We start from the raw sequence: 19,970 nt of genomic DNA, 5'->3' as shown, positions 1-19,970 counted from the left end.
GCTACGACCCACCACCCTGTTCACTCTCCTGAGGCTCTGTTCCCAAGCGCCTCTCTGACTGTGGCCATGCCTCAGAAGCTCTCTAAGGGACAGGTGGGACCAGACACGTGACTTGTGGGATCCTGGACAAGATGAACTGCTCGTTGTTCAAACTTATTAAGAATTTCAAGAAGTGTGTGATAGCGAAGCACAGACCCAGCAGCTACCACGTGCCACGTGTCCGTGGTCTGGTGGAGATCCGATGACAGATCCTCCCAGCTCTGCCGCCTTCTTATGGGATCAGGGGTAAGTTGCCTAGCCTTCCGGAGCCACCCTGCCCTCTCCTGAAGCATGGGGCTCATCATCCACCCTCATTCCTCACTTTGCTGCAAGGATTTCCCCAGGTCTTAAGCTTGCATCCCATTGTCCAGCCCAGTTCTCATTTGCCCGTGGAGAAGGGGGTACCATGTACTTAGCGTGGGCACGAACGGCACCAAAGCCATTTGGAGAATTAAATGTGGGTCCTTCGCAGTGTAAGGAAGGGGGCTGGAGCAGGGCGGCCCTTGCTCCCAGCAGCAACCCGTGCTCTTTGCTTTGCTCTGTGTTTTTATTAGCTCGTCTCAGTACATCAGTGGCAAGGGTGATGAAACCGGTGGCAGATTTAACTGCCAGGCAGCTGGGTCACCGTCCCGTGGGTCTTGTTGTCATGCTGCGGTCTTAAAGTGACCACGGCTGTTTGGACTGCTGCTTTCCAACAGGCTTGGAGACAGACCACTGAATAGTTAATGGGTGGGAGAGGAAGGCAGGGGCTGTTGCTTGCAGAAAGCACAGAGAAGCAGCTTTGAAAAATCCCAAGGTGGCTGAATATCAAGAACACGGTTCCTGCTGTGGGCAGCTGTGTGTGCAAGGGGCAGCCTGAGGGCTTAAAAATCAAATCTCCAGCAACGGGTTGGTGCCTCTCCCCGTGGGGATTTGGCAATGGAGGCCGAAAACCTAAACACTACAAAACGAGGGACCCCTGCATACTAGCAGAGGAGAGTTATCATTTACAGTTACCTTTTGTATTGCTCACAGTATCAGTGAGTAATGGTTTGGGGGGGGGGAGTAGGCAGGAGAGAGAAAACTGGATGACTTATTTAACAGGCGAGATCTTACCTGAAACCTTCTCATGTCCCTTGGGTTTCCTGCTGTTTTCAAACAATTCTGATTGCACTTGAGGAAAAATTTTAAAAAGAATCTGTGAAGAGAAAGCAATGTGTTACATTTTTCAGTAAACATTTTTTAAGGGAGACTCTATCTGCATTCTATTAGATTTGATTTGAAAAAAAGCGATTGTGTTTCAGGTCTGGGGAATTTCAACCAGTCCTGCCCAGAGAGGAACATGGCTGACCCTCTGCAATTTGCAAATTTGGATGTTTTCAATCCAAGCCCGGCACCCCCTTCTCCATTACTGTGGGGGATTGTTAAGTGCTTCCCAAGCTGGGCTCTGGTTTGTACAAGGGCTGGAGCTTCCACAGCACTCCTTGTGCAAAAAAAAAAAAAAAAAAAAAAAAAAAAGGCTTCCAACGCAGCAGTGACCCCTGCTGTACAGAAAATCGTACTGGGGGAGGGGGTGGTAAAAATGGCAGGATGTGGTCCAGAATCCCAGGGTTCCTTATGCATTTGGCTCTCTACTGGCACAGACACCTACCAGCTCACCCTTGAAAGTGGCCTGATATTTTCAAACCGATGCATACAAAATCAGAAAATGACCTGGGAACAGCCAAAGACGAAGTTGGCTGGGCAGGTTTGCACTGGGGAGTTTATGGTTAATGACAAGTGGGACTGTCCTTTCAGACCGTCGATGGATTCTCAGAAAAAAAAATACAAAGACATAGACTCACTGTCTGAGGTTATCATTTGTAAAACATATTTTCGAAGCCAATATTATTTTAAATGATCTGCAAAATTTCAAAACTGGGTATCTCGGATCAGGCAACGACATCGACCAAGAAAAAAGGCAAAAGTGTCCTCTGCAGCAATTCACCTGGCTCCTATTTGAAATTTTGTTTCAAAATACAGTAAGTTTTTTCATTTATTTCACTGGCAGAGTCCTTTTCCTTAAAAAAAAAAAAAAAAAATCCAGCTTTGCCGCACTCAAGTCCCAGGTGAGTGAGGCCTATTTCCCTTTCTGTTACTATGACAACGAAATTTTACCGCAGTCCCAAAGTCCCTCCAGAACTCTCACATCCATGCCTTGAATTAGAACTTTAAAGGAAACGATATACATTTTCCCTGGGATTTACCAACAAAAAATAAGTAGAAATCAACAATGCTTCCCCAAAAAATTCTATTTTAAAGCATCCATCAGTGAAACGCTCTCGTGGTGACCCTCTGCTTATTTTTATTGTTTTAACCATCACACAAAAGAATTAGAGAGCGCTCCAATTAACTGTATGTATCACTTGGAAAAAAAAAAAAAAAGAAAGAAAGAAAGAAAACCCTGATGAGAAGATAAACAGTAAACAGTGAAGGAAGGAGAAGGGGAATGGACTGTTTAGAGCCTGTTCTGAAGCTGAGGCCCTTTGACTCTTGTTTGCTAAAAACATTTGGCAACACACTCACTCCTGTCTGGATCTGGGGACAGGGCTGGGTGTGAACTGGGAAGTCACAGCTAACTATCTTTTCGTTATCTTCTAGCATCTGCTTTTCTCTTCTCCTTGGTTTAGAGGGTGTGTGGGAGGTCAGGCGTGGCTTCCCCTGCCGAAGGTGTCTGGGTCTGGATCAGAGATGCATCCAGAAGGATGAGGGTGGTTGGCGTGGCTTGTGCCGCGTGTGTCAATTCACAACCTGCCACAGCTCCGGGAAGTGCAGGGAAAGGTCTGCCTGCAGTAGCTGGAGCGCTCAGCAAGGAGAGCCGCTTTGATATAAGTAAAGATGGAGCAGAAATCAAACATGTTCTTTTTAGAAGGAGGAATATTTGCTATTTGGACACTCATGTCAGCCATTGCGGCCACTTAACAACCTCGGAGATGTCCTGCCGACGTGCTGAAAACTGGCCATTTCTGACTGCAAGTCTTTCCAAACAATAGCCCCCAACCACATCTTATCTGCACCCCCCCCAACACCCCCGACAGCGATTTATATCTTTCTCTTACCTAAGCCAAACTGAGTGCTTGTCCACATTTACTCCTTGATTTTTGGAAAGCTCTGCTCGGGTTGGACTGCTTAGAATGCATTCTGTGTACCACACTTCCCGGCCTCCCCCCGTCCTGCCCCGAAACGTATCTGGCGAAAACATTAATGTTCACGAAGGCATTATGATGTGAATGGTGTGGTAGGTGGGAAAGTGCAAAAGAGATAAATGTTTACATAAAATCAAATTGATTTAGGGAAACACGGAGCCTGGTGAAAGGCTTTATTCATTTTAAATTAGGACCCTTAACAGTTATTTGGATGAAAAACACCCCGTTACTCTTTCGCTTGTCTGGGGGCTGAGTCTGGAACCTACACAGACCCCTGTCCAGCAAAGACCTAGCATTTGGTTCACAAAGGGGGAAGGGTGGTGGAAAGGAGGAGAGAGAGAGAGAGAGAGAGAAGAGAAAAGAAGAGAAGAGAAGAGACAGAGGGTCTGAGAGGGGGAGATTATATAATAGCATAACCTTCAATGACTACTTCTAAATGGCCAGCATCAGAAATTATGGTCTGGATTTTTTAATAAGTAGATCTAAAAATTAATTAAAAGAAATTCTGGGCTTACTGACACGTCTGATTTTTCTCCAGCCCTCTCCTCTCTCCTCTCCCAAGCACTGTGCTCAGGGCCTTGGTACCAAACGCTCTACTATCCATACCATCTACTAGCCACAGGGTAACTTGCAAGGAACAACTGCTCTCCGAATCCCCTGGGTCTCCAGCTCTCCACAGCCAGAGTTGCCTGGAAAATATCAGCTCTCTCCACTCAGCCACGGAAAACCAAAATGAATTACAAGATTCAGACCAAATGTGCAGATTCTCATCGGGATGGGAGTTATTTCCACTTTCTCCAAACAATGGTGACAACATAAATACTACGACCACTTAGTAGGCTACAGTTCGCAAGGCTTCTGATTGCATTCCTTCAGAGGGAGCCCTAACAGGGATCAGTTTATCCTTGTTTTATGGACCGGGAGGAATGACGAGATGGGGTCAAAATGTGAACTCAAACCCTCAGATTTCAATCAGGTCCCCAGGTCACTGAGGCAGTATCATATACCAAAAGGCATTTCTTCTCTCCACAAATATGTATTCAAGCTTGCTAGGCTTGACCCGCCACCAGCTAATGATGTAACCAAGTTACCTCCCATCTAGGGGCCTCAGTTTCATCAACTGTGAAAAGAAAGGTTTAACTGGATTAACTCTAGGGTTCCCCCAGCATCCATATTTTATGATTGCAAAGAAAAAGGGGCAGAATCAACAGCTCTCCAGAAAGGGGTATTTGGAGGAAGAACCCACTGAAGACAAAAAGACCAAGCTGGTAGGTGTGTGGTGGGTAGCAGCAAAGGGGTCCTAAAACATAGGTCAAACCCATCAAGACTGTGAAAGAAAAACAAGGGAGGTGGCTGGTTGGTGGAAAATATGGTCTGGGGGTGATCTCTTGGCTGGGGCTGGCAGTGCCCAGAGCTGGATGGCAGGTGGCTGGGCAAGATGCACCAGATGCTCAGGATCCTTTTCTGTGCTCTGAGGCAGGGGAAGGTCCTGGGGGAAGACTGCATCTCTGTCCCTGCTCACCACCCCATGTGGTCTGCAGCTGGAGGCCAGGGGGTCACGGAGGACAGGAAAGATGACTTGCTGAACATCGAGTGCAGCCCCTTTATCCTCAGGGAATACATTCCGAGACCCCCACGGACACTTGAAACCCTAGATGGAACCAAACCCATGTCCCTTCCTGTAGATCCGAACCCAGGATAGCGAGGAATTCGTGAATGAGGCACAGTGAGGGATTTACAAAGATATCTATAGTAAAATAAAATGATTACAACAGTGGGCTGTAAGAAAGGTATCTTAAATTTATGAACTGTTTATTTCTAGAATCTTCCATTGGGTATTTTCAGATCCCAGCTGACGATGGGTAATGGAAACCTTGAAAGGGAAGCCCTGGAGGAGGGACTCTGCGCTCACCTGATTCTCACAATAACCCTAGGAACTGTGAGGTGTCCTGCCGTGGGGACAACAGAGACCTCAGAATTTAGGGATCTGCAGTGACCACAGACCCCATCAGCGGTGGACCCAGGATTGGAACCTGGATCTTTCTGGCAATCACCTCCGCCCGACTTTCTCTGTTCCCTGCTCCGAGGGCAGGGATGGTTGCCCAGCTCTGAACATATTTAAAACCCCTGAATTGTACATTTGAACAGTGGGCTCTATGGTATGTGAGTTCTGGCTCAGTAGAGCCACTAAAATTTTTTTTTTTTCAAAAAGTGATCTTAAAAGGTAGGAGGGGGGAGTGAAGGAAAACAAAACAAATTTGGGGGTGGAGAGAAATGAAGGATTCTGGCTCTTTAGAGAATAAGATCATCAAAGAGGAAAACACCAGGTCAAAGACAGTCATGAAAGAGAACTTGCTTAATATTGAAAATCGAATTTATTTACTTACTCATTTAACCAACACATATTAAGTGTGTTCTGCATGCCACAAGGGTTCAGACACAGGCACAAAGCTCAACCTGGTGGAACACATGATCACACCAGTCAAAATGTGCTTCTGTGAGTCTGAGATGAATCTGGTGACCCTGGGTGTGGGTCTGAGTGAGATCCCAGCAGATCACGTAGTGCCCAAGAAATCTCTTCTGCTGTCCTCCGGATCTCTGCCATGACAGAGTGCTCTACACTGTTCAAGAACATAATGAAACTCAGGTGGCTTAGGCTAGTCCTGCACCCATCTTACAGAGAAACTGAGTTTCCAACTATACATGCAGTTCAGGTGCAGAGTTGAGGTCCAGTTCTGGGGACACACAGACCAGAAACCACAGGAAGCACAACTGCTTAATATTCTAGGAAGACTCTGGAACTTCGACCAATGGTGTGGCTATCAAGAAACCCAGCACCCTATGGCTCAGGGTTTATGGAAGAGACCATCCAACTTGCCTCCCACTTGAAGCCCACAATCTAATCCCTTCTTAAAAATTTTAATACAAAAAATATCTTCAGGCAAGCACAGTGGAAGGTACCAAAATTTCTTTTAAGAAAAAGACCAGACAGGGATGTGTATGGAAGAAATGTGAACCAGGGAGCACTGGCCACAGCTAGCAGAACGCAGAGGCTCACTCCATGTAAAATAAAGTGTGACACCCTTCACTTTGAAACTTAGTTCCTTATTCCCATCAAAACAAACCAACAAATAATCACTTACTTTTCCTATCCTGGAAACAACTTCGGCTATGACCAGGCCACACTTTACACAGAACCCTCACATGCTCCCCAGGCCGAGAGCGTGACACAGTCCTGGTCCTCTTTATCAGCCATATTGGTCACATCATCAGGCTGGATCTCTAAGGCTGAGCCAAGTATCCAGTTAAGTAGCCTCGCAAGCCCTGTGGGTACCTAAAGGTCCCTGTCCATTGATTTGTGAGGAAGATACCTTTTATCTGGATTAGCTGCTAAACCTCCAGTTTTAGAGTGCAACAAATTAAAATACAATTGACTTTTTCTGTACTTCTGAAAAGGAGCTAGCCCTTTTCCTTAAAGCGCTCTTCTATCATTTCAGCCACCAGATGGAGGGACAGGCTGGATCACAGGGTGGCACTGGAAAGGAAGGGGGCACTTGCCTTTCTTCTCTCCCAGGATCTCCCTATAAACTCACATCCTTTGGGGGATTCGGTGAGCTCTGCTCAGGTGAGAAGCCATGCTGGATGGACACAGCCCCCTGCTGCATTCCCCAGCCTGCACTTGGTCCTCGTGACCACTACCTGGCTTTCTATGGTGGGAGGAACTCCCGAGGATTGGTTCCCACTTATGACCAGTGAAAAACACAACCAAAATGTCCCAGCTTTAGTCGAGGTCTTCCCGGTGGCCTCCTCCTTGAACCTTCCAACAACAGAAGAAACACACTTTCTTTCCCCCAAAACCCTTGTACAGAATCCATCCCAGGCAGCACTGTGTCAGGAAAAGGGCAGTCGTGAGCCCTGCCTTGGCCTGAAGAGGAGGAACCTTGAAAGATCTGCCGAGGATCGAAGGTGTCCACCCAGGCTAGAAAGAACACTGAAGCCTGAGGGTCTTGCAAAGACTCTGACTTGGGGCCCCCTGAATGAGGAGACTTTGGGGTTCCAGCTCCAATGGGCTCTTGCTGCCTCCTAAAATAATTTTGCAAGAGACTGAGTGCTGGCTCAGGAGATCTGCTTGGCAAGATGGCACAGGTTGGCACAAAGTCCCAAGAAGAGAGAAGATGTTCAAAAGTTTTCATTGACTGGCTTCCGTAGGCTGAGATAAATACCTAAGGACTTGAGCATCAGTTGTGGTATCCATAGATACCGGGGATGACTACACTCATTTTTTAAATGAGTACCTACTTTACTTATTTAAATAACCCCATAAGCCATAAATATCAAATATGTGATCGGAGAGGTATAAATTCTTTAATTTTGTCATATAGTCCTAAGAAAGGGACATATTATATAAAACTTATTCACCCGAATGACTTCAATGAAAGTGCATTTCAGATGCGAAAATTCTAAGTGTATGGAAATTTTTTAAGCAACACATTTTCTTACTTCCACCGACACTCAACCTCCCCAGCGTCTCTTGACTAAAAGACTATGGAGATCATTATAAAAATTAGTAAAAGCCTGTATTCAACGGACTCGCATTATTTGCCATGAACAATTTCACCTGATCCCCCAACCCTGGGAGTGGGTGTATTCCCATCCCCATTTTATGGAGGTCATCAAGATTAGGGGACGTGCCAGATGGTAAAGCTTGTCCGATCTTAGCAAGATGTCACTGTGGCTGTAGCCTGGCCATGCTTCCCTGTAAGAAAAAGGCGTGGTGCCTGGCCAGGCAGCGGTTGGTTTCGGGGGACAAGTGCCTCCCCATCTCCATGCTGACCATGCCACTTCCTTCCTCTTACTCTGGAAACAAGTGCAGAGTCCTTCTTCAGGTGGCCGAACAAAACAAGGAAACCAAATTGTCCACCGCTCCACGTAAAGACAGCCTGCTCCAGACATTCCGTGACTGCTTTGGACTGGGCAGAGGACAGTCAGCAAGTCATTCAGATGCTCAGAAAACAGACTTCCCAAGAACCCAAAGGCTCCAAAGGTGGTGCAGCCCTCTCCAAAAACCCGAAAAGATTGCCCCAGAAGATGAGGAAGAGCCAAGGCCACTGGGCCACCAGGACACTAAGGGGAAGAGCCAGAAATCAAATATGCAACATGAGAGGTTGAATTAAACCTTGGAAAACATTTTTCTGAGATTCAAGTTACCAAAACTAAAATTTGAAAGCATTACCCAAAGGGACAGGAGCCTCTTCTATGATGAAGATGCTTAAATAGAACAGGAAGCTAATTCCTTTGGCAGCAGATAATTTCAGTTTTATATGTGGCAGCTAACATGGAGTCCCTCTCAAGCCATTTCTTTGTGATTTTGAGACTTTTGATATTATTATTATTATTATTATTTTACTATTATTAAACATTTGTTATACAAATTAGGGACCTTCCAAGGCCAGAAGTGAGAACTACTTACCCATGTAGGGTTCGGGTAAATGCCTGGCACATAGTAAATTAGCATTTTCACCTGTCTCTGGACGTGCTGATGTCCCCCTTGCCTGTACTGAGTCTCTCTTCCACTGTATTTTAAAAAACCACCCAGCTTCCAAACAAAATCATTCCAGAGGGGATTGCCACAAATTCAAATCTGGTTCTTTCTGCACTGGTTATCTCTCCAATATTGATATGTTCTCTAAGAAGTCCCCTAATTGTTAAGGAGAAGTGTTAAAAGGAAAACACACACACACACACACACACGTCATTAGTTCATTCTATCAGATTGCATGGAAAACCTCCACCACCAAAAGATAGGGGGCGTGGTCAAAGTCCTCAGTAAACTCTGGTCAACACAAGAATTCAGAGCTGTGCATACACAATCCGCCGATTCGATTCGTAATAACTGGCAACAGGCCCCATGGAATCATTTCCTATCGACATTCACTCCAATGACAAGCTCCGGGAAGTGGCACTTGAGTTTGGCAATAGATCCTTCTTTCTGAACACGCTGCCTCCTGAGCAGGATCTGCTGTATTCATTTAGGCACCAGGAGGGAGCGGCTTCCCCCACTGTGTAAATCTGACTCGGTATCGATAGACTTCATTTCAGAGCCATTTCCTGATTTCTTCTGAAGTGATTGTCTCCCCTAGCCCCAGCGGCAAGCAACTGACTGCAAACCGCCGCTGAGCTGCGCAGGCAAGGGGGCCACTTGGACTCTCAGCTTGCTTCCAATCAGTAACACACGCCAGTTTCTCAGGACCAGGGCTTCTGTATCACTTTTTTTGTTTGGGTTTGTTTTTTTTCCTTCTATATTCAGACACATCTTCACTCTCCCGAATTCCATTACTTGGCACCATGAGGCTCACAGGGGGAAAAAAAAAAATCTCTAAGGAAAAGCCCTTGTTTTTGCCTTCAGATGAAAAATCTGACAGCATTAATGAAAATAATAATTGAAGTCTTTGGGCCTGCATGGGAATGGGACATCACCCTAAGAGCATGCTTGTCATCCTCATTGTTCTCATAACGTGTCTTTGGAGGGTTCTGGACAATGTGCACAGTTTCATCTTTTCCTTTTATATATATATTTTTTTTTCAAATCCACATTCTCTCCTTCACCCTATCCCTTTCCTCTCCTTTCTCACCCGGAAAAGAAAGAATAGAGTAAAAGAGTAAAACTGAATGTGATTTTTACAGACTTCCTTCAGAAAAAATCTTTCAGTGAGACTTCAGAAGGCAAATACAAGTCTATTTGCCTTCCTAGTACCCTGACTCCTCCGGTGAAGGAGAGAAATGAAGTTATTAGCCCGCCATCAGCTTCATGGGTCCTTGCTGTCCTGGCCGGCCCTGTCCCTCCCACGCCCCTCCCCCTCCGGCTCTGCCCTCCCAGCGAAGCTCCTCTATGCTAGGCTGAGCAGTGAACACCAATTACACCAAGAGCCCTCTGCCGCTGCCTGGTCCGCTGGTTTTACTGTTTTGCCAGATGGTTGAGGCCAATGTGTAAAACTCTCTACCCTACCATTAATTCGTAACTCGGTAATAACTTTCCCACGACTCCGGGAAATTGAAATGAAGTGCAAATGTGAATATTTGGAAAGGGAATCAAGGTTGGACAGCTATTTTCCACCTGCCAGAATAGATACTGGTGATGCGAAAAGATGCCCGTTTCCCCGGGTTGGAATGTGCCTTTCCCAGAAGCAAGACTGGATGACGAAATATACAACGCTGGAGAGAGGGAGCAAAGAAGCTCAGAGTTTGGGCTCCTCGTGCCATCACCCTCTCTCTGCGGTTTGCAGTTTGTAGCTATTGCACCTATGAGTTCACTCACTAATGACCTTGAGCTCAGCATCGATGTAACATTATATTCTTATGACAGATTCATAGATTAGCAAATATGAGTGCATTCTCTTGCTAAGACAGGACACCGTCCAATGTTTGTTAGCATCATTAAACTAAAACTGACTTTTCACCTGCTCCCATACCATATGCAGCTGCAAATTTTTAAATTAAACTATGAAGCCATGCATAAATTTACATATATTACAGACTAGCCTCTCCATTTAACATGCAAATGTACTCCAATGTTTCAGAACACCTTCTGTCGCTAATTAATTTGCTGAATTATAATTAGACTAATCCTGCATAATTAATAAGCACAGATTTTTTTTTAATTTGTAAGCAGCTTGAGGAGATCATTCACTTCCTTCTATAAACTGCTAAGTAAGTGTTAAAAAAAATCTGGAAAGAACATGTGTGAAAAGGTATGTTTGATGTCGCATACAAACTCAAACTAGCGTGGAGGATACAGAAGTCAGTATTGATAAAGGTACATATTTGAAGCCAACATTCAAACAATCAAAAAAATCGCATCCCGAGGATGGGGACTAATTCTCCCTTTGTCTCCTTGTGTACAGTGTTTTATTCTTTGCCGTCTATCCGTCGGATCTTCCAAGATCACAGAGGCGGGAAAGGATTAAAGTAACCGTATGTTGTATTAGGAGAGATAATGATATTAACACTCCACTGTATATCAAAACACTCTGTGCATGCTGGGTGCTTATAAGCCCCTTTGATGGTATTTGGAATCATTTTCATTTTGGCTGCCAAAAACACCAGAGATCCATCTAGTGGAAACAATTAAGTTCCATTAGTACTGTATCCATTCGGTAATGATTACAATGAAGGGTCTCTCTTTAATGCTGGAGAGTTTAGTCTCAAAGAAAAATAGGCATCTGTGCACTTGAAAATGGGAAACTGTAGAGTTTTGACAACCAAGAAGGAAGCTTAATTTTGACCCCCCCCCCAAATAAGCTGGGATCAGGAGAGCTCAGGGTGTGGGTAGAAGGCTTGTTAGAAAATTCACTGCAGGGCAGCAAGGTGGACGGACAAGGCAAGACTGACCAATCGTCAGGCAGTTAGTCGAGAGACTCCAGGGAGGTAACGTGGGAAGTGCATGGGCTGCAAGGGGAAGTTAGCAAACCTTCAGAGAGAAGAGGCTGTAATTTTAGAGAAAACACAGGCAGGACTCTGCGGTCCTTCCATTTGTGAAGTCACTAACATCAACGACCAAAAGATTGTTAGGCCAGAATGATAGACTCCCCTGAAATGTGCCTGGCTTTCTATCACTGCAATTTAGCTTTTTTATAGTGAGGTTTTAAGTCGGAATTTTTTCCATAGAATAGAAAAACTGCTTTCCCAGGGTCATTACCAAATACACCTTCCCACGACCAACCAGCTGAGATTATATATATATATATATATATATTTTTTTTTTTTTTAACAGACCTAGGAGATAAGCTAACTTGAGAGCTAAGAAGAAAGGGAAGATGCACACCAGCCCCCCGGAGGTTCCTGGCTAAAGCTGGGAGCAAATGCCCAGCCTGATCTGAAGTCTGTCTTCCTAAGAGACATAGACTGCAGAGGACTTGGCTCCATACCTGGAAGGAGAACAGGGGATGGCTGCCTCCTGTGGTCCCAGCAACAACTGCCTCAAGGGCAAAATATATTTTGGAAACACCTGAAAAAGGCTGTAATAATGTTTCTTTTTAAGCTCAGCAGCATTATTCCTTGGGTAGTTTGGAAACATAAGACACGTGGACAATTTTTCTCGACCAAACCATAGACCTTGCCATCAGTCCGTCTGAGAAGATTAAACAGCTCAAGATAAAATTTTTTTAAGTCTAAAAATAAGGAGCTTTCTGTGCCTTTAGTGGCTCCTTGGAAGGATCATAACAATAGCTGGAATCATAATACTAAGAAGAGGCAAGAATTACTTTGTTTCAAAAGACACGGGAATGGCTGTGGACATGGTAGTAATGACTTCAGATTTCAGGGAAAATCATTTGAATGTGTTGTATTTCTTCCAGATTTCTCACATCCCATTCTGAATGGTTATAATGGGAAACCCGGTTTCTCTATAGTCAGGGCCCATGAGCGGGACTGTTTTTCTAAAGCAAAAAAAAAAAAAAAAGTGGTTAATGGTGAGACTCACAAGGTAGGCCGGATGGAGGGTCTCCCTGCTTCTCCAGTGAAATGCTGGCCTCGCACTCCTGGAACTCACCGGAGCAGAGCTTAGGGCCGGGAAGAGCCAGGTGGTCACCCAGCCGTCCCACCTACCGAAAGGCAAGAAGTTCTACTTTGTGTTTCTTCATCTTTGCGCAGCCCAAATTACATACTTGGAGCAGAGAGTCAAGAGGAAGCAATTGGGACCATGTATAGTTAGCTTTTGAGCCATTTCTGACAAGTTATCATGGAGAAAGAGAAACGGTGATGTTTAAACGCTGGGATATAGAACAGTTCACAAAGCCGCACATTTGGTTAATGGAGTTTTTTTTTTTTTTTTTTCCCCTAATATACACATTCCGGGAAACTTCTCTACTTTTATTTTTTGGCAGGAGGAGGATTTTCCTCCACGAGCACCACTTCTAGTTGACTCCAGTGACTCATTCTCTCTCCCTCCTCCTTTCTCTCCTCTCCTCTCTCTGTCCCGAATTCCCAAATTCAGGGTGACATGTTGGGCTTTTGGATACTACCTAAAACTTGGGACAGGGGGAAGTAAGTTGGGAAAGGGGAGATCGAAGAAGAAAACCCCAGATAATTACAGTCAATCCCGATTCCATCCGACAAATATAATGACCTGCCTCCACTTTCGCTACAGAGACCCAGATCCACAGTTAATGTGACCTTTGTGCCAAAAAAAAAAAAAAAAGAAAAAAGGAATGTGTACCCTGACAGGTAGCAGGTGGCACATACGGAATTATCATTGGCCATTAAGACCAGGTCAGGTATCACATCAGCCACCTTCTTACTGCACTTGCCGAACCCACATAAAAATATAAAACCAGTATTTCAATATTCTGTCACTCCTTTAGCAAAACAGACTTTTTTCTATTACTCAGAGTTAGCTGGCTTTCATGAGAATGTTTTTAGCTTTTTTTTTTTTTCCTTAAAGAAGAACTGAACCTAGATGATATAAAAGAGAAACTGGGACAAAAATCAGGTCAAGAATTTGATACAGAAAGCATTCAGATAAGGCTGGTAATATTCTAGAGCATTGTCAGGTGAGCAGATGATGATCGCATCCGTCTCCTCTCAGCCTGAGCACCTCTTCACCAGGCCACAGGAATCGGTCTTTATTTTCAGTTGTCTTTTTCTCATTCAAACTACACTGATTCTAAAGCATCTAGTAACTCTGTGGGAAGCACCAACGATTGTGTAGATTCTCAAATCTTAGTATGGAAAGTGCTGACTTTCTCGGCAATGACACGAGAGAAGTTTCTGTTTCTTCATGGTCCGTCACAACCTCTGCCCTTTGTACTGAAGTTGGTTGTGGCAGAGGCCAGTGCCCACTCCGTTTTCACTTTGCTTGCAAGTCCATGACCAGAATGGCTTCTTCCATTTTCTCTTTAAATAGACAAAAAGTCTCATGTGAGCCTCAGAGCCTGGTGCAGACTGGAGCACTCGTCACTGGGGTCAGAAGCAGCCTTGGGCACCTCTTCCGGGCCCCCTGTACATTTCTAATGTTTCTTTCCTTACATGTCCATGTGCTCAGAAGAGTGCTGGATTACTAGACCAACGTGCAACGGGGCCATCTTATTTCAAAATAGAAGGCCAGGCATGAACTCTCCCTTCCCATTTGAGCTACTGAGCTTCTTCACCCCAGCTTCAAACAAAGGCTAAATGTGAATGGGCTGATTCACCGGACACTCATAAATCAGCCCCAATTTGCCTAAAACAAGAACCTGAGTTTGTGTTAACGTTTCAAAAGTCCTTGGTGGAGCCTAGCCCAAACTCTGGCTTTCCAAATAACTCCCAAACAGATGAGAATTTTCTTTTCTTTTCTTTTAATATTTTTAAGTTGTAGATGGACACAATAGCTTTATTTATTTATCTTTATGTGGTGCTGAGGATCAAGCCCAGGGCCTCACACAGGCTGGGCAAGTGCTCTACCACTGAGCCCCAGCCCCAGCCTGAGGTTTTCTTTTTTAATCTGGTTTTATGCTCTACCTGGCTTTACAAATCTCGACCACTTCTGAAGCTCATTCTAGTTACTCATTCCTACCCTTCATTATCAAGGTCTGTTCTTAAGCCCAGTGCAGCAGAATACCTCTCTGTAGTCTGCTCACTGGAGACCAGGTATCTCGATACGCCAACAGAAACAACAACCATAACACCTTTGTTAACCAAAAGAACGTGGGAATATCGGATATCGACACAGACCCTGAACATTCAAACAGTTCAGTCACCATTTCCTTTGCCAGAAAGGATATTTTGGAGTTAACACACACATACACAAATATATATCATAAAGATGGTAACACAAAAATATAAAGTTCCACCTAGTCCCCCAAACTCAGTTACGACTTTCTCTACCATTTGGTTTTCTCACCCTCCAAACTGCCTTTGAAAGCAGTGCTGATAAGCCAAAGGAACCATCTCAAGGTTTTTTGGAGTCAGGCAGGGAATTAAATAAGCGACTAAAATTTTAATTAACATCAGTGGGTGGGCGGGCAGGGGAAGGACTAGATAATCAACACACCCAATATCCAATAATCTGCAAAAGCCAGAGACCTGGTTTTATCCACAAGAGCCTTCCCGGCCCTGGAGTTTGGAGCGGGATTCGTGGTTTATCTCTATGCAGCAGATAATGGAATACAACCATCAAAGGAACAAAAATGACTTTCCTCGGGAGTCAGCAGCTGACCTGGAAGTCAAACATCTCGGCCCTTCCCTCTGAGGCCGCAGAGCTTGCTCTGCTTTCTCAGGGAGCAAGCGGACGGGGTCTGCAAGCCTGGGAAAGAGAAGCCACCACTCCCTGGGGAAGACGCATGGAAGAGCTGGCTTGGCCAGGCTGGGAGGCCACAGCAGACTTGGACACCAGGGACCTGACACCAGCTCTCCCCACATGCCCATCAGCAGGCCTGCCCCTCTAGAACACCTCCGCCCAGCAGCACCACCAGGAAGACCATTGCACCTCAAGGCGGAGAGTCAGAAGCCAAGGCTGCTCCCTTGCTCCCCACAGGCTCCTGCCTTAAGGGGGTTGGAGCTGAAACTCAGGCTCAGAGGGACAGGGAGAGCTGGAGAAACCGCACTGGACACACGGCTCGGCAGATGACCCCCGTCTAAAGTTCCTAAAATGAGTGAATAAGGAAAGATGCCCACACCCTCAGTACCCACCTGGTCACCGTAAAAAAAAAAAAAAATGGTCATGCCGGTTGTCCACTGAGCCAAAGGTATTCTGGTCTCTGCTTGTTAACTGAGGTCCCGGGTGAGGCAAAAAGGGGCGGCGCGTTTTCATTTGAGTTTGATATGATTCAACTGAGACGCCCAGTGAGGTCTCGTCCCCGCCATTCACGACCTGTCTTCATCTCCGCCATCCTGTTAGAAGTGCACTGTGACCAGACGCTGGCCACGACTCTAACAAAGCCCGGCACGGTGACTCTTATGTCACACTTTTCTCCAAAGTGACGAAGCCGTTCGTGGCTCCATTTCGTTCCTAGCGCCACTGTCAGCGCTGAGTGTTTACGCGCCTCCTAAGGAGATGACTCACTGCAAAGGGAAGATGGATGTCATCTGCTTTTCATGTGATCTACAAAATCAATCTCCCATGCCTGGGTTAATGCCAATAATGCAATGTAGGAGGCAGCGCGACCTGCAGGAGAAAGCCTGGGGGCCCCGTGTCGCGGGCCCTCACCCCGGGTTCTCCACAGAACTGTCACCTCCCCGCGTCTCCCTCCCGGGCTCTTGCCCCTCCCGCACCTTCCCTCCCAAATCTCCCCTATAAAATTGGATAATCTCTGAGAGATGCAAGGAGAACCTTCTAGAACTTTCTGGTGACATAGCAGGTATCGTCCACTTCCCTACCGCAGATTCAGCCTTCCACCCGGGGGGCCCTGGTTATTTCCAGAGGATGAACTCTGCGGAGGGAGAGGGCGTGGAGAGCAATGAAGCCTCCACGTGAAGGAGGGACGGATGCTCCCAGGTCGGGGTGAAGCGTGGAGCTGAGCACATCCAGAAGGGGTCTGTGCTCCGTATTCAGCCGTGAAACGAACGGGGGGCTTTGTGTTGGGTGTCTGAAACATGGCTCAGAACACTCAATCAATTTAATGTCAATAATTGCCAGATAGACGCTGGATTAAATGAACCAACGCAGATAGTTTTGTTCACAAAGAAAACAGGGCCAAATGGCTTTTATGAGCATGACTGATCCCAAGTTCTGGGGTTCGGGAATCAGATGTCTCCGCCTGAATCTTGACTCTCGAGTCAGTCGATGGGCAGGAGCTCTTCCGTGCCTGTAGCGCACAGGCTGGGTTTCAGTACAGCCAAGTGACACCTGAAGAGCCGCTCTCCATCACAACTGTACGCACCGGGGCTCAGAGACCCCCAGGCCCACGGAAAGCCAGGGGCTCGCTCTGCAGTTCGAGGCTGAGGGTTCCCCCTGGGAGACACCTGCTTTGGCCTTGGGGGGACACTCCGTGGTTCCAGGATTCAGTCCTGCTTCCTCACCTGACCAGCAGCCCAGGACCTGGTCATCTTCGATTGTTCTGGTTCCAGGGCCCCACGGCTCCTAGAGCTAGAGGGTTGGTGGTGTTCTCGCCTCAGCCCCGAGAGCACTTCCCCTGTAGGAAATTCTGACAGGTCTCCTCCCCTTGGAACAATCTGAAACGTTAGACTTCTGTCGAGTTTCACTCTTAAACAGCCTGTGAGTTCAGGATCTCTCGCAGACTCTCAGAACTCAGAAAGGATTTTTTTCTTCTCCAAAAAACCAAGGGTGCACAAAATGACCTGAGGGGGGTCGTTGGGGTGACGTGGGGGTGGCCCCCGGGGAGTTGTCGGGGTCCTGGGCTCCACCAAGACCGCGAGGCCCTTCACAGCGCAGCGGGCAGACGTGCAGCAGTGTCACCGAGCACTCAGAACTTCGCAAGGGCCTCGGGATGTTCCCCTCTGGGGCCTCCAACTCCTCATTCCCAAGTCCCCCCACCCCACCATTATGTCACTTCATCCCATCCTGTGAGCCCACGGCGCCCGCTGCCCTCTGCAGTGTGTGCATGAGCGTGCGTGTGCGTGTGCGTGCGTGTAAGTGCATGTGCACGGCACCTGCCAGAAACACAGAACAGCTCCTGGGACCCGGTCACCGGCAGCCACACCTCTGGATGGTGTCCTTTGGGGGCTGGTGGGGGCCTCAGGGCAGAGCAGCTGCTTCTGGGTCACTCGGGGCTGAGGGTCCCAAGTCCCATCCTAGCCAACCGAGAGGACAGGGACAAGTGTCAGCTTCTCATTCCCCAGGCAGAGGAGGGTCCGGAAGCCCTCAGAGCCCGCGCGGGGAAGGCATCTGCCAGGGGAGGGTGACGACCCCTGAACTTGGGTTTGGGAACTCAGACTCCAGTTATAAATGGTCCTGACGCACACCTGACAGGCACAGCTGGCAGGCACAGGTGTCAGCCAGCTCCTTGGAAGTCCCCCCGAATCTTTCTGCACAGGCTGTACTGGCCTTTGCTCGTGTGTGTGTGTGTGTGTGTGTGTGTGTGTGTGTGTGTGTGTTGCCGACTGTGACGGCTCTCCTACTTTCCCAATTTACGCAAGGGCAGACCCTGCTTCAGCTCCCCCATGTCTGAAGAGTCTCCTCCGAGGGGTCAGGAGAGCTGGCAGCCCTTCTACGGTGAGGGCTCTTGTCCCCAGGAGCCAGGGGGCCACAGTGCCCTGCGTAAACAGGACTTCCTCATCCTCTTCATGCTCTGCTTTCTCTCCAGCCTGGATGACAAACCCAGGTTTCTTGTGTCCTCTGGGCCTGACAAAGGCAGGCTGCTTCAGCCGTGGTGCCCTGGGCACCCCTTGCCAAAGGAAGGTATTTCGGAAACATCCCTCCTCCCACCCCCACCCTTGCTTTCTCTTCTGCCCAAGTCGACTAAGACATGATCAGCAGTCTGCTGGGACAGGATGGGGATCCAGGCTCTCGGATCAGCCCTGTGAGGCAGAGAAGACCCACGTCCTGGGCTGACATGGGTCTTGCTACCTCCGTGTCACACACCCCTTCCTCTCTCTGCCTGGCCTTCTCTGATTCAGAGCATGCTGGCGAGAGCTCTCTGTCACTCCGCAAGCCTGCGTGGTCTCCGGGATCCTCACTGAGTCTTCCAGTGGTCCACTTGTCCAAGTGCAGACATACAGACCGACCTCTGAGTCGTTCCAGATTCCCAGCCTGTTTCCTAAGGGATCTTACCACCGCTAGACCCCCAAAGACACCGATGACTTGTAAGCAGAGTTTGAGGGGCACATTGTAGGTTCGACTCATCTCCTATGGAATGATCTGGATTCTCCAAACTTCCCTGAAAATCAATCCTCTCCCTGGGATGAACAGGGATGTCCTTTTGATATTTAGGGCCCAGCAAGAAGATTCAGAAGTTCTGGAATTCAGGAACCAGAAGACAGTATCAGGGCTGTGGTGTGTCAGCTCAGCCGGGCCACGGCACCCAGCTGTTTAATCCAGCTCTCTAGGTGCTGCTCTCAAGGGATTCGTCCACGTGGTCAGCATCAACACTCACTTGACTTTAGGTTCAGAGATGATGTTCAAGAATGTGGGTGGGCCTCATCCAGTCAAAGGCCTGACAAGCAGCAACCAAGGTTTCCTAGAGAAAAATGAAATCTGCCCCCAAAATGAAGCATCACCTCCTGCAGAGTTTCTGGTCTATCTTACAGATCTCAGATACCAGTCCCCAGCCGGCCCCACAACGAGCCAGCTCCTTATTAGTTCCGCTTCCCTGGAAACCCCTGATACGAGGACAACTGGGAATTTCTGCTCTAGAAGGACCTTCCACCACTCTAGAAAGTTGAAGACACACAAAAAAACAAGGATACAAAAGTGCGGGCACCTTCCTGCCAGGGTGGCCCCTCCTGCAGAGAGTGTGGAGTGCCTCAAACCTCAGGACCGTCCTACCTGGGAGAAGAGGAGGCGGGGGTCAGGGTGTCCCTGTGGCCTCACGAGACTCGCTCTGACCTCTCAGGCCGAGATGCTCTCCAGCCGAGATGCTCTCCAGCCGAGCGAGTTGGCATGATGATGCTACTTTAGCCCACCTGGCCCACTGTGTCAAGGGGCGTGTTCTTTTTTTTTTCCCCAACTTTTCTAGAAGGGTTTCGTGACTCTAAGAGAAAACCTTGTCAAGAATAGAACCTGGCCTCCGATGCCCCAGGAAAAGCCCAGAAGGTGTTCATGCCACTGGGTGAAAGCAGACCCACAGGCCCTCTGCCCATTGGAAGGGGCAAGCGCTGTCCTGTCCTCTTGACCTT

At 47.4% G+C, this 19,970-nt stretch overlaps 1 protein-coding gene across 1 annotated transcript in view; it reads right to left on the bottom strand.

Moving 5' to 3' along the window:
• Nucleotides 1-19,970, bottom strand: part of Ebf2 (EBF transcription factor 2) — a 177,283-nt gene that overhangs the window by 50,035 nt on the left and 107,278 nt on the right. Inside the window, exon 7 of the mRNA XM_026411608.2 lies at nt 1,135-1,216. Within this exon, the coding sequence (XP_026267393.1) occupies nt 1,135-1,216 (82 nt within the window). The remainder of the gene's footprint in view (nt 1-1,134; nt 1,217-19,970) is intronic.

Source organism: Urocitellus parryii, chromosome 14 (assembly GCF_045843805.1).
Source record: "Urocitellus parryii isolate mUroPar1 chromosome 14, mUroPar1.hap1, whole genome shotgun sequence".
Lineage (NCBI taxonomy): Eukaryota > Metazoa > Chordata > Mammalia > Rodentia > Sciuridae > Urocitellus > Urocitellus parryii.
The sequence above is the reverse complement of the archived record's forward strand: the minus strand, read 5'-3'. Positions and strand labels throughout refer to the sequence as shown.